Source organism: Cololabis saira, chromosome 11 (genome assembly GCF_033807715.1).
Source record: "Cololabis saira isolate AMF1-May2022 chromosome 11, fColSai1.1, whole genome shotgun sequence".
Classification (NCBI taxonomy): domain Eukaryota; kingdom Metazoa; phylum Chordata; class Actinopteri; order Beloniformes; family Belonidae; genus Cololabis; species Cololabis saira.
Window position 1 is genome coordinate 40,501,319 of NC_084597.1, and position 15,565 is coordinate 40,516,883.

General features: G+C 40.7%; 1 protein-coding gene across 1 annotated transcript in view; it reads right to left on the bottom strand.

The window, feature by feature from the left end:
- The window catches only part of LOC133455455 (growth hormone receptor-like), a 61,866-nt gene extending 46,580 nt beyond the window's left edge, over window positions 1-15,286 (bottom strand). Inside the window, exons 1-2 of the mRNA XM_061734514.1 lie at window positions 15,097-15,286; window positions 9,842-9,931 (exon numbers count right to left, since the gene is read on the bottom strand). Of these exons, the coding sequence (XP_061590498.1) occupies window positions 9,842-9,917 (76 nt within the window). The 5' untranslated portion in view covers window positions 9,918-9,931; window positions 15,097-15,286. The remainder of the gene's footprint in view (window positions 1-9,841; window positions 9,932-15,096) is intronic.
- Between the last annotated feature and the right edge of the window lie 279 nt (window positions 15,287-15,565).

Sequence of the window (15,565 nt, forward strand, 5' to 3'; positions counted from 1 at the left end):
GGGATCTTTGGCGCCACCTGAAAACTGGAGAGAAGAGGTGGGAAGCGACGCCGTGGGTTTGGCGGAGTCTGGGAGACCCGGTGACCAGCAGGAGTCTGGGAGACCCGGTGACCAGCAGGAGTCTGGGAGACCCGGTGACCAGCAGGAGGTCTGTAACCGGCAGGATGCGTCCTCGGATACCGGGAGGAAGCGTCCTCGGATACCGGGAGGAAGCGTCCTCGGATACCGGGAGGAAGCGTCCTCGGATACCGGGAGGAGGCGTCCTCGGATATCGGGAGGAGGCGTCCTCGGATACCGGGAGGAGGCGTCCTCGGATACCGGGAGGAGGCGTCCTCGGATACCGGGAGGAGGCGTCCTCGGATACCGGGAGGAGGCGTCCTCGGATACCGGGAGGAGGCGTCCTCGGATACCGGGAGGAGGCGTCCTCGGATACCGGGAGGAGGAGTCCTCGGATACCGGGAGGAGGCGTCCTCGGATACCGGGAGGAGGCGTCCTCGGATACCGGGAGGAGGCGTCCTCGGATACCGGGAGGAGGCGTCCTCGGATACCGGGAGGAGGCGTCCTCGGATACCGGGAGGAGGCGTCCTCGGATACCGGGAGGAGGCGTCCTCGGATACCGGGAGGAAGCGTCCTCGGCAACTGGGAGGAAGCGGCCGGCAACCGGAGGAAATGGCCGTTTTCCTGTCTCGCAACAGGGTTGGCGAGACTCCAGAGGGGGAGGGAAGTGTGAGAAAGTGAGCAACCCCTCCCCTTCTCACCTGACTTGTTTTTAATGTGTGTGGCAGAGTGGAGGATTGGGCGTGGTCTGCGGGGGAGCAGCACACAGGTGTGCCTGGTTCTGCTAATTGGAGCCCACCTGTGTCCAATCAACCTCTCCACCCTGCCTGGGTATATAAACAGCAGCTGCATACCGGAAGAGGGGTCTGCTGATTTGGGATAGCTTGTTGCGAGGCTATGCCCCATTGTGCCATTTTTTAAGACTACTGTTTTTGCCTTCACCTGTATGTCTTTGTGCTTTTTTTACACCTTTTTACAATAAAAAGCCTTATTTTTTGGCATTCTACGCTCTGCAAGGTTTTTTTTACACCTCATCACCCAGCTCCAGTTTTGCCTTGTACGTGGGGAGACCGCTCTGGTTCCTCACAATCCCACATAGGAGTAATTCATGTTATATCAGCTATAGAGAACAAGGTAGTGCCGAAAAACAATATATATACACAGGGAGCCAATACGGTCTTTTTCTTTGTCAAATTTTTCAAGATATCCCTCCATTTTCACATTCCCAACAGAAACTCGTTCATTCACTGATTCAATTATTCATTCATTCTCTTCACCCACCACAAGGCGGTAGGTGAGATACATATTGGACAGGTTGGACACTCACTCACTCCTACTGATAGCTCAGAACCACCAGTCAAGTCAGCATGCGTGTTTCTGGACTGTGGGAGGAAGTTGGAGCACCTGGAGAAAACCCACACGGGCACAAAGAGAATGTGCAATCACTATCATGATTGCACAATTGTCACATCCACTGCAATCACCACGGACAAATAAGAACTTGTCTCTTTAGCAAAGCACTGGAGAGAAAATGTGGGGCCATCCGTCCAATGAGTAAAACTTGACTTAAAATGGGTTGTACCAAGCGCACAAATAAATCGATAACAAAATGAATCCAAATAAATGAGTCTAGACAAGTCCAGACTTCAAACCAACTGAAACACTGTGCAGGCACCTCAAGGAGCTGGCAACAAATAAAAGCAAGTACACCTCCATGAACTGAAGCAATGTTGTCAAAATCATTGAGCCTAAATTCAGTCACACACACCAAACAGAGCCAGCACAGTGCCACACACACAGTCTGGCATCACAGGGCCCTCTGAGTGACAGGAGCATCGTTGGTGAGAGCAGTGGTTGAACCATGCCAGCTTCCTCTTACACACAGAGCTCATCTCTTTGTAAATAACTCCAACATGGAATAGGCACAAAACGTCCTACCTCCACCCCCACGGATTCACTATGTATTATTTTATTCATCACTCTACCTCATTTCAGCTGCATCCTGTTGCACAAATCTTTCTTTCTAGCCCTTTGTTTTTATTTATTTACTTATGTAATCCCTTAATCTGTGTTTTCCTTCTGTAAAATGTGTATTTTTATGCAACATGTGTTCTCTCTTTCCAACGTGGAACTTGAATTTCATGAAGGAAACCTCCCCAAGGGATCAATAAAAGTTTGATCTATCTATCAATCTATCTCTGGGGTTAATCAAATACAAAAACAGGCAGTATATGAGCTCATAGCCTCCAGGCTTTTACAGTACCAAATTTTAGGAGCTTCATCTTTAGCTGTTTTTCTTGCTCGAGGACGACTGATATCCTTGAAACAGAATTTTTTCCCCCCTTGACCACAGGATGTGTCTGTCTTCTGACAGGTGTTTACGAAATTATAAACCCCTCACTGCAGCTCTTAGAATTAAATAACATTTTACCAGCTGAAATATACTCTTCACTGCAGTGATTTCTTTTTTTTACTGAAAACTCTCGTTGCCTTGTTGAATACAGACGGTGGCTTTTTTATTCTTTTCTTTTTTTTATATATCTTTTTATTTCACAATAATTTTCACAATTCACATTTTCACATGCATGATTTCTAATATACCCACATTCCTACCCTCCCCATAATTACCCTAGGGGAAAAAAAACATACATTAAGGGAGAACAAAATTAAATAAATATAAAAAAATAAATAAATAAATAAATAAATAAAAAAAATATATAATGGCAGCAACAGCAATATCAAACTATATATATATCCATACATACATACAAACATACATACATATAAGGCACAAGTTCGAAAATAAAGATACTCATTGGTCCCCTTTGGAAAAATTATCCAGTTTTGAAAATAATGGGAACCAAAATTCTTGAAAAATATGAGCACGGTTGTATTTTTCTAAAGTAAATTTTTCCAATGGTAAAAAAACTGAAATTGGATCAAAAAAAAAAACTTGAAAGTTGGAGGGGAATCATCTTTCCAAAGTAAAAGTATGCATTTCTTAGCGAAGTATGTGATCATAATTAATATCCTGCTTTTTTTCCGGTCTAACTGAAGATCCAGTGTGTCATTTAATAAATAGAAATTGGAGCTTAACTCAAAATTAATTTCTAATACTGACTGTGTGAAGGAATGAATTGATTTCCAGAAACTTATTAAAAGATCACATTCCCAAAACATATGTACAAATGTTCCATCGATTCTTTTACATCTTGGCTTTTTTATTCTATCCAAACACTGCTGATTGTATGTCTTGGTGGGCACCAGCAGCAGCCAATCAGAGATTAACAGGCTGGCTTGGTACCAATGAGTGTTAGAGCAGGCTGGCTCCTCTGCAACCGAGATGCAGCTCTTGCAGCTGGTGATGCATACCTTAGACCTATTTCGAAGAACCACTGTTATAGGTTAAAAATAACCTGTTTACTCAATCTGGGTCCTCCTTGGAACTGTGCCTCATCAGGGTTAATAGAAAAATAAATTTGACACCCCTCTATGCAGAGCATTTTTTGACTCATTTTAAAATGATACATTTTCCACTTATCACAAACAAGAGCTACAAGGAAACCTGACTTGAAAGACTGTTGAATGATATGGATTTATTCTTTATTAAGTTTTTTTTTTATCATTTTATTATTTTTTGTGTGTATTTGTTATCATGGTTTTATTATAATTACTTTTTTTTAATTAGTGTGAAAGCATTTGCCTTCAGGCAGGGGGGCAAACTGCGACCAAATGGTTGTATTTTTTAATCTTCAGAGCAAGTACAAGTATTTTTTTTTCTTGCTCCGATGCAATATACAGATTTTCAGACTTTGGCAGTTTCTTCCATGTTTGACATTTATGACCCGAATATTTTATTTTTCATGAAACAAACATGACTCATCTGACCACATGTATTTACTTCAGGTTTGAAGAATTTGCCGTTAGCAGCAAGCATATTCCCATATACCTCAGAATTAATCTTGCTCCGTCTGTCAGCAGTCAGATCATCAGTTAACACCGTTGCACGTGCTTTATGACATAAAACTTCCATTCTTTCCTTTCACCATCATTCTAATGGAACTATTTTTTTCTTGACTTCGTCTGTCCAGAGAATTCCCTGTAGGCTACTGGAATCAGATGTTTGCTGGGAAAGTCTTATCTGTCTTTCTTCTTCCTGAATATAATCCCTGTTTTAAAACCTCTGTATTTATGTTCAGCGAGGCATCTCGTGATTGTACAGTTTGTACAGCGATGACATGCCTACCTTCTCTAGAATAATTTCTGTGCCGTAGCGAGGTTTTCCTTTACCGAGGAAGGGATCTGCAATGATCCACTTCTTAAAGGCCTCACACTGCTTTTGAACACACCAGCGCTGTCGTTCTATTTAAAAATGTACCACACCTAATGTTTTTGTTATTCTCTTCACCGGCACTGAGATATCCTTGGACTACATTTTGGCATTTCCAGTCAATGAGCTCCCAAATGGTAACCTATTTATAGAGCTGAGCTAAATACTTCAAAATAAAATACCTCTGTGACACCTCTGCCTATCAAGTCATTATTTATTCTCTGGTTTGGTCCTGTTTTAACTCATATCAGATGAGTGTCTGGGAGTCGGTTTCACCTGAAGCACATTTTCAACACAGAACTTCTATTTGTTAAAGATATATGAAGCCTGCACAAAAGAAAAGGTGCCTTTATTGCTAATCAACACCTGACTCTGACAGAAAGGGTAAGAATCTAAAAGCGAACACATATTACTGTAACGTTAGGGCTGGGCGATATGGACCAAAAGTCATATCTCGATATTTTCTAGCTAAATGGCGATACTCGATATATATCGATATTTTTTCTGTGCCATAATTGGGGTTTCCCCCAAAGCATTATAGCATAGCATCTCTGTTAGCTTCATTTTTTCTGATGCAAACCCTTAAAAAAACACTCAGTTTTAATACAAAGCCTCGTGCCAAATGTCACACAGGTTCCTTTATTAACAGAGGTCTGCACAATATCAAAATGTATAAAACAAATGAAACTGCATATATAGAATAAAAATGCTTCTTGAATAAAATAAAACAAATATCCCTTTCCTGCATAACAATTACATTTAAAATACACTGTGCAATTAATACAATGTAGAGTAACAGGCAGACTTTTCCACTGAGGTTGACAGTTGTGCAAATAAGAACACATTTGTGCAAATCTCAAATAAAACATTCAAGTTAATTTCTCACAAAATAAGCTATATCAAAATCATAAAAAAAAATCGATATAAACGATATTGTCTCGTACCATATCGCGTTTGAAAATATATCGATATATATTAAAATCTCGATATATCGCCCAGCCATATGTAACGTTAATGTATGTTACTGTTTGGTGATTGCCACTGTTGTGCTTACTGTTGTGCTCACTGTTGTGCTCGTGTGTCAGCATCAGTGCTGCTGTGTGTGCTAAGCAGCTGTGCAGCAGAGTTCACTTATGGTTTAAGTAAACACATGAGCAGTCCACCCACAGCGCCCTCTGAATACAGTCCTCGGAGCCACAACACGCCTAGACAATTTGGTAGATGGTAATATCCATTTACAACGTATCCTCATTACAGGACTCCTCTTGCTAAACAACCACAAGATACGGAGTAAACATGTTTACATCATGATTTCTCTCTCAGCGCTACCAACAGTCTATTTCAGGCTGAAACACAACATCCTCACTCCATTTGTTTTGACCCGAGCGGAGACATTTCCTTTCAGCTGTGATTTGCAGGGAACCAGGAAATAGGAGCTTATATTAATTCCCCTTAAAGGACAAAGTCTTCCTCCCTGCAGACCCTGTTAATTATTAGCTGGAACAGAGCTCATCGTCTCTCTTTGTTTACTCAACCCACTGATGATAATTAGTGCGTTTTTTTCTTCTTCTTCTTATATTAGATCTATTAACATCGGCATCGGCTACTGGTGGGAATCAGTCATTAACGAGCTTGCTGTGAGCAAACAGGACGAGGGCTTATTTAAAGAGTCACATGTTCTGACACTGACCGCTGCACTGCTCAGGGGGAAATGCCTCATGTTCTGCGTTTAGAAAAGCTATTTCCTGCACTGGAAAAGGGCCACAATATGCTGTCATTTCAAAACCTTGTACAAGCTTGATGAGAGAGAATGGTGGGAAAAGAAAATTATTCAGTCAAATGCAAACTCCAATAACAACCAATGTTCTAACATCAGGGACAAAAGCCGTGCTGGTTTGGTAGCAAAGAGGGAGGGGTGGGGGTTGGAGGAGGTACGGGGGGGCAGGGGGGCACAGAGAGGGCAGTTCCTAGAAGTACCGCTGGCAGCTAGCGCTTCAAAGTATCAGGGAAGTGAGAGGAGTTATTTTGGTGAGCTGTTATTTTGAAATAACAAGTTCCATCCATCCACTCCATCGAGGGCTCCCCAACAACAACCACATGCCAGTTCTGGACCTCTGATTTGGCCCATGGGAAATAAATATTTTTCACATTAACACCGTTACGGTTTGTCTTAGATTCTGGCACAAAAACGAACTTCTGTAAGAAAAGATCATCCTTTTCAAAGTCAGTCCATCAGAGGGCCACCCACTCACTCACTCACTCACTCACTCACTCACTCACTCACTCACTCACTCACTCACTCACTCACTCACTCACTCACTCACTCACTCACTCACTCACTCACTCACTCACTCACTCACTCACTCACTCACTCACTCACTCACTCCTTCAGGAGTGAGTGAGTGATAGACAACTATAATCTCTTTAAGACATAATAGCTAACAGACTTTTGTTTTATTCCTTATAAATTCATTTACAATTGAAATAATTGTTGTTGGAACTAAAAAACACAAAAATCCAATACTTTACAGCGCATTTACTCTCGCGTACTGTTGCTCTAAATATTAAGTACTGTGATGAACCATAACATGTCCTTCAACATAAAGAAGGACCACCTTCTTTCACCAACATGAGGAACATCCTGCTGCAGAGTGATGGAGAATGCACTTTCATAGTTTCATATGCTGAATCCCAATCTCCACCTTAAACCCTCCAGCCCTGAACCCTCACATACTTTCAGTGACGTCAGCGTCACGTGATCAAGTGTGAGAGGGTGTGAGGGCTCCAAATGGTATAAATAGGAATGGGACAGCACTTAGCAGAAACCGGACTTCTTTTTTTTTTATAAACTTTATTTAACATTTCAATTTACAAAATTCCTAGTCAGATCAAAATGTTACGTACCGGTTTTATAAGTTTGGGAATGATCATCCTACGGATGTTTGAAAACAAAGTGGTAGCCTATATAAAGGAGCATAAAATTCAACAAAGAACACAATTTTATGCGCACAGTACAATATGTATTTCCTTGTTAATGTAGTGTCTTTCTTTCAATCTACCCATACCAGCAGATACAATACGCCAGGCTCAATCGCCGAGTAATTTCATTTTTGTAAGAGCGTGTAAACTGATGGTATCCTGAGTTAAATATTCCAGCTGTGTTATGACCATCTAAAATTACTTTCCATTTTGAGCATGATGTCATTTCATTTTTGTAAGAGCGTATGTATGTAAGAGCTAAATATTTCAGTTATATTATTACTATTCACTGCAACGTTTTTGTTCAACTTGCTGAAATTGTTTAAATCTTGTGGTCATAAATAAATGAATAACCAAATTACTGCCTGACTTGTTTGTGTTGGATCTAAAACTATCTTGCTAGTATTTACATGTATGCATTTCTGTTAACATAGGGAATCTTAATTCAAACACTGTACTCAGATCAAAGAAAAGCAAGTCTTGTTTATTAAACAGCAGGTCAACTGAGGATTTGTCTAATATAAAATGAAAACAAAAGAAAATGAACGTCAAATTATGAATGAAAAAATGATGAAGAAAACTAAATTTTAGCTCCCTGTTTGTAAAGGAAATAATAGGGCCGTTGAAAAATCATCACGGGACAACAGTTTCTGAATTTAAATCACCAGTGGGCTATGTATTTATACAAGCGAACTTCTTCCGTCTCCAGGCGCAGATGGTTCCTTTTCCTCCCCCCCATTTTGTTTACGTTCTCCCTGGCAGTAAGGGCTCAAAATGTCTGCCGGGAGCCCTCGCGCACTTAACGATTTTAGGAATGGGACCGCCCTGAACCCTTACGCAAGTTGCGGGAGCACGCACGTAAGTCTGCGAGTCTGTGAGGGTGGAGATTGGGATTCAGCTATAGTTTCCCAAATACTCTGTTATTGGCTTCCATCTGATCCCATCGGAGGCACTCCATGCAGACGTGTATGGTTTAAAACACAGCATGTAAGACTAAACAAAACAAAAACCAAATGAATTTTGAAGCACAATTTTGACGCTGAAATCATGAGTATGTTTGATGTTTATAAGTTTGCTTAGGTAGCTCTCCCACCGGGCAAGCAGTGTTTAATCACAGAAACAAGAGACCAGTCGAAGTCGGTTTGCTTGAGAACACAATCACATTTTAAGACTAAGTTTGGCCACTAAATTTGAATGGGCTGCCTTGCTGAAAGTGGATGACCCTGACTACGGTATTATATTTGAAACGATATGGGATACTCAATAAAAAAAACAAAAATAGGGATAAAAGTAATAATAAACTGGTAAATATTGCATGTGCTGCAAAACGTAACTGACTCTACGCAACATAGTCATCAGAATCAGAATCAGAATCAGGTTTATTGGCCAAGTCAGGTCAAACAAGAAAGGGAATTTGACTTGGTTATTTTCGCTCACTGTACAGTAAATAGACAAATGACAGCTCTTATTAACATAATAGTCATGGTGGTTAAGTAACAATGTCTTCATTCAGAGGCTTCTTCAGATTTGCTGCACGGCAGAAAGCATCTCCGCCAACTTTCAAACTTCTTTTCTTCTTTCCTTTTTTTTCTCTTTACTTTTCATGTTTTCATTATGCAAAGTACCTTGAATTGTCTTCTTAGTAAAATGTGCTTTACACATAAACGTGCCTTGCCTTCTACAATGACTCTTTAGTCACTTTATAAATCTGACTCACTGGCCGACTCAAAAGCCTTTTACAGCAACCATTTCATTTCCCTTTGGGGATTACTAAAATATTGTCAATTGCAATGATTTACAGTAAATAGACTTAACTGAGAACCAAAGCAGGATATGACAATGAGAACATGTCCTCAGATAGCTCATCTGTAAACTTATTGAGAGGTTTGATTAAACAAATAAGAGCAGCAGACGACAGTGCATGAATGAAATAGTCGACAGAGACCAAGTGGATATGTAAATAAAATCCAGGCCATATGTGAAAACACATGACTTTTCCACTGCCACTGGGCAGAAAACTTGGCCCCCACACACCAAACAGCGTCCCATTGTTTGGCAGTGAAGTGCTCAACAGAATTCCTGGTAAGCTACTTCACTAGAAATCTGCTGGCTCTCTGCGGAGGGCTTCGCTATTGTGCAACACATTTTGTGCTCATCTGAATACCGAAGCCATGTGTGAAGTACGCCGTTCTTAATGTTTTAAAACTTCTCAGCTTGTTGCCACTCAAAAATGTACCTTGCTTTACCTTGAGTGTTGGTCCCAGAGTCAGCTGTGCATTTAAAAAAATGTCCAAACCAAACAAACCAACATCATTTAAAGATAATTGCAATCGGATGTTAAATACAGCAACACCGACGGTACACAACATGACACAGGGTGTGTTGTGCAATAAGTGGGATTAGCGCCCCAACTCTTTCTGGCCAACGTGAGTAAACTTTAAAGGATCACTATTAAATGTGGGTACAAAATCCTACCTTGCGTAAAGTCCTGCAGCGCTGATGCAGTGAAGGCGTGAAGGAAGAAGAGGAGCACGATGAGGACAGCTGCCATGACGGAGATTTGTGCTGGAGACATATGGCTGATGTTAGTTTTTCAGCATGATCCACCCAGTTAAACCCCATCTGCCATAAAGACCCAGCCCACTAACACCATTAAACCAAGATGCTGCTACCACCCCTTAAAAAATATAAAAGGTTGCATAATAAAACTGTTCAGAGCCATAAAGCTGCAGGCTGTGTCGATAAAAACATTTATCAGACATATAATAATCAAATACATTTTAGAATATCTTATCTATTTATATTTGTTGCTGGTTTTTGTTGACAAAGTTAGTTAGTTGTCCTTTAACAGTGCGCACATTTGTGTTTCAACTTCATGCTGCACGTTGACATACCTCCAAATGCAGACAACTTGTTTTTATTCATTCATTTACACTGAGGCAAAAAAGTATTTAGTCAGACACCAATTGTGCAAGTTCTCCCACTTAAAAAGATGAGAGAATACTTTTTTACTTTTTAATACTTTTTTGCCCCACTATATTTGCTGACTTGTTTATCCTCTGATAATCGTAATTACCTTAATTTGCATATTAATATTGTGTTATTATATTAACTTCATTTGAAATCAGTCTTGCCATTTGTAACTGAAGTCACTACTTGATCATTTTATTTCTTTTCTGCTTGTGGTTTTTCCTGTTTAAGTATTTTGATGCCACCTCAATCAAACTGGCTACACACAATCTGAACATGAACCGATAATGAACATAATTGGATCAATTTTGATCGCAGTTCTCTTCTGACAATCGCTGGTAAGGTTGAACTCCTCTTGAGTGCTCTAATGTGGGTTAGGGATCACAGAATCTCCTCAGAAGGACGGCTGGACAGCACCGACCTCAAATCAGATCCTTCAGCCGACCCACCCACCAGGTGAGCGATCTTTTCAGGCTTACCAACTATGCTCAGACCTCTGCCCGAGACCCGGCTGTGACAAAGCCACAACAACTGAAAGTCTTTTTAATATTGTCACCGAAAAAGGCATTTAAAACATAACGTCCACTGGGAGCTCTCACCTCCTCTGCTGAGGTTGGCTGAGGATAGGGGAGCCCCCGGGCAACTCCAGGGCTGTAGGCATGTAGCATCACCATATCAAAGGTCCATGGGACTTGTAGTACCTGAACAAAGGTGGGTGTGCTCCAGCTGGCTTCCGGATATTCAAATAATTCAATTCAGTTCAAAACTTTGTCATAAATTGATTATTATTGCAATAGCTTTCATGATTTAAGTCTCTCTCAAACAGTCATTGTAGATGTTTATACTGTAGCCGTGGGCAGGAAGGATCTCCTGTAGCAGTCTGTGTTGCAGCAGATCTCAGTAAGCTTCTGACAGAAAAAGGTGAGGAAACTCAGGGTTGTCCATGCTCTTCTTCGTTTTATGAAGTGTCATCCTTCAGAGCGGTCCCCAGAACAGATCCAGCCTTTTTCCTGACTTTGCCCAGTTTCTTTAGGTCATTTGCTACAAAACCCTGAAGGACCCAAGCTCCCTTAAGAAGTAAAGTCTGCTCTGACCTTACATCAGTGTTGTATCTCCAGTCCAGTCAGTCCAATCTGTCGTCCAGATATTTGAACTCATCCACCGCCTCCACTTCTTCTCCCATGATGGAAAATCTATTCGACTTAATCCTAGCTCTCCTAAAATCCACAATCATCTCCTGTGTCTTGCTCACATTCAAGATGAGATTGTTCCCACACCATGCAACCCACCGATCCACCAGTTCTCTGTAGTCGCAATCTCTCTCTAGGTCGTCTTCAGACTAGCCGTCCATCGTTGTCTCCAGTCATCCCGATTCTCCATACATCTTTCCAGTTCGCTGGTACTCTCGGCCCCTGCATCCTTCTTGAGTATGTCCACATATGTTGGTGTAGGACGTCCTCTTGACCGGCGCCCACGTGTTGGCTCCCACAGCACCAGCTTGCTGGCTGACATTTCTGTGTGTCTTTGGCAGTGCCCTGCAAGTCTCATTCTCCTTACAGCAACCTTTTCGCTCACCCTTGGTATTCCTTCATATAGGACATGGTTGGTTACATGTGCATACTTGCTGATGTTAAGCACTGCACGCAACATCCTGGTGTAGCACCCGTCCAGGGATTTCACTAGGGTTGGTTTGAGGGTCCAGCATTTACTGCCATAGAGGAGAACAGACTCTACTGTCGCGATCAGTCTAACAATACTGTGATTATTACGGTAGCTTCATAATGGTGGTTGGAACAGTTTCCTCACAGCGAGATGGTTCCTGGTTCCACTCCAGGCAGGAGCCTTCTGTGTGGAGTTTGCATGTTTTCTCTGTGTTTGTGTGGGTTTTCTCTGGGTACTCCGACTTCCTCCCACGGTCAAAAAACATTATGTCAGATCAATGGTGATTCTAAAGTGCCCACAGCAATGAGCGTAAGTGTGTGGTTGTTTGTCTATATGGCTCAGTGATTAACTGGTCACCTTTCCAAGATGTACCCCTACCTGGAATAGGCTCCGCCAGATCCTTGTGAGCCAGAACCAGATGTAGGTAATAGATGGATGACGACTATGTCCTTTAAACTAAAAGGCTTAGTGGTTAGCACTGTTGCCTCACAGCAAGAAGGTCCCCAGTTCGACTCCCAGGCCCAGCAGGGTCTTTCTGTGTGGAGTTTGCATGTTCTCCCCGTGCTTGCGTGGGTTTCCTTCGGGTACTCTGGTTTCCTCCCACAGTCCAAAAACATGCATACTAGGTTAATTGATTATTCTAAATTGCCCGTAGGTGTGAGTGTGATGTGTCTGGTTGTTTGTGGGGACTGCGGGTGGAAACTAGCATTTCTGCTAAACCCAGTGTATTTACACTTCTTAATGTAGTGTTCATTAATATGCATTGTCCCGTCTAAAAATAAACTTAAAACTTAAACTGCGTCATTTTCCTTTCGAGTAACACTTTGCATCAAAATGTCACTCTGTCTTCTCTGAAGAGTTTCATCACATCTACAGTCTTTCTTTTTGTATTATTTAATATGTTTAAAGAAAAATAAAAAATAAAAATCACAGACGAGGTAAAGGGCTGCCACTGCAGTGAGGACTTTGAATACACCCCACTTGTTGGTGCCTTAAAAGAAGCCTGTAGAACATGTTTTCTTTCTTGGTATTCTGACCATTTATCCTTTCATGAGACTCCCTGCTTTTTTAAGACCTTGTTTGCATCTTGGTTACTTGTAACAGTTAAAATGAGATAATCTCACAAGCCACAGAAAGCACCCTATTAGCATAAAAGTGAAAGGGGGCGTGCTTTCTTATTTGGACAGATGAGGATAACCATGTGATTAGAATTGTGATTAGAACTGCAACTATGGAAATGTTCCTCTCAAATGCTATTGACACAGGTTATTCAATCTAAACCTTATCCTGAACATGAAGAATGTAAAACATTGTTTCTAAAATGATGTGGTCTAGGTTGTTATTACAGTAAAATACCGTGGGATAATGAGTCGTATGTGTAAAAAAAAACACACTGATACTGATATTAAATACATGTATATTGTGGTTATATTGCTCGGTTATTGTGGTTCGATGTCCTCAGCTGACATGCCTCTGCTGAGCAATTTCTAATTATTTTCATTTCTAATTCTATGTATTCAGAGTTTGCCCGGGTGACTGTTGACACATTTAGCTCTTTGATGGGCCAAACTCAGAGAGCATGTTTAAACTTTACTAGGATTTTAACTTTCACTGCTTTATAAAGTTCACTGGGCTCCTGGGAATGCTTCAGAAACGGTTTTACCCCTGCGCTCCCCTCACCGCTCAAGTCCACCGCCAAGTTATTTGATTCCATGGTTTGTTTGTTTTATAAGATTACGTTCTGTTGAATGGTACCAGTTAAGCCCCTCTCTGAACCTATATTTTCCCACAGGTGGATACTAGTTAGACCTTCAAATAACATGCAGAAATGTTACAGCAAACAGGATGCACCTGTTGCAAGTGCAATAATCACAGAAAACAATCTAATTTTCATCCATTTGCAAATTAAACATTATAAATATTAGTTCTTAGTCAGCTTTTTTAAAGAGGCTGCACGCTAAAATGCAATCTACTTGAATGATAAAATCTAGATACATGGGTATTAGCAGCCTGTTAAGTAACACAACTAATCATATTCAGATGGTAAACAGCTCATATTAGATAGTCAAGTCCTGGATTTGGATCCACAGTATAATTTTAAATATTTGTATTTATCTATCATGTGGAGTATGTTCTCTCACACCAGTAAGTAATCATGAGTATGTGGAGGTCAGTGGTTCCCCAAAGACACCATGTCCCATGGTGAGACTGCAAACCACCAGTCTTTTTATGGAGATCCTTTACTCCATAAAATGTTGCCTCAACATAAATATTCAGCTTAGACACATTCAAAGAAAAAAAAAATGATCTCAGACAGAAATTCAAGCTAAATATTTTTATTTTTTATTGCCTCAAAACATTGATCGATTATTTGATTTTGCTCCTATAAATACAATATAAAATATTTACCTCTAACGAAAGAAAACAACCGCGGTTGAATTGGTTTGATATTGGATATTGGATATTATGAATTCAACACCCATAAAACTTGTGATACATACCACTGATTTTGGTCAAACCACTTGTGATGTGTTTATGGTCATCTAGACTATATATCACAAAACAGTAATTATTAAAAAATCATATATATGGGCATATATATGGGCTGATTTAAAAATCATATATAGGGGCTGATTTAATGTGGTTTTAATGAATTCAACACCCATAAAACTTGTGATACATACCACTGATTTTGGTCATATTGCTTGTGATGTGTTCATGGTCATCTAGACTATATATCACAAGAGAGTAATTATTATAAAACCATATTATGGGCTGATTTAATGAGGTTTAATGAAAACAATTGGTGTTATGTATCACAAGTTTTATGGGTGTTTAATTCATAATATCCAATATCAAACCAATTCAACCGCGATAGAAAACAATGTTACTGTCTGTCTTGTTTACACATGTGAACTTGTAGCTACCCTGAAATAAAAGTAGCAGATTTTGACCTCTGATGTAGTTTCGCAGACCATTAACATAAAAGCTGCTTTTGTCACAAAAATAATGTCAGGGGATGATTCATGCAGAGGACTCTGGACATTTACAGAATAAAGAGATGTAAATGTGCAGGACAGACGGGACATGTCACTCACCACCGCCGTGAAACAAACAGATTGTCTGCTCCCCGTCCTGGAGCTCTCACTGCTCTCCTGGTTCAAGCTGCAGCAATTCCCAAAGGTAGAGACTCCTAAATTGCTAGAAAAAATAATTGGGAAGGCAGGATGTTAATAAACTGTATGATTCACCACCACATAGACTGTTATAGTGACCCTACGCTGTCGAAGAAAACCTCCGATTCCGCCTGGAAGCAGCCGCTTGACTGCGGCTGAAAGAACTGGGAGGCGCAGCCATCTGGTGGTGGGGTCTGGTATGACAGGCAGGTTTATTTATATAGCACAATTCAACACGAGGTCATTCAAAGTGCTTTACATCAACATTAAAAGCGGCAAGACATAATTAGACAGTAAATAACAAATAGCCTACAATGAAATAAAATTATGAGAAAAGAAGGTAAAATAATAAAAAGCACAAGTTGTTAAAAGTAAGGGCAGTAGAGTATAG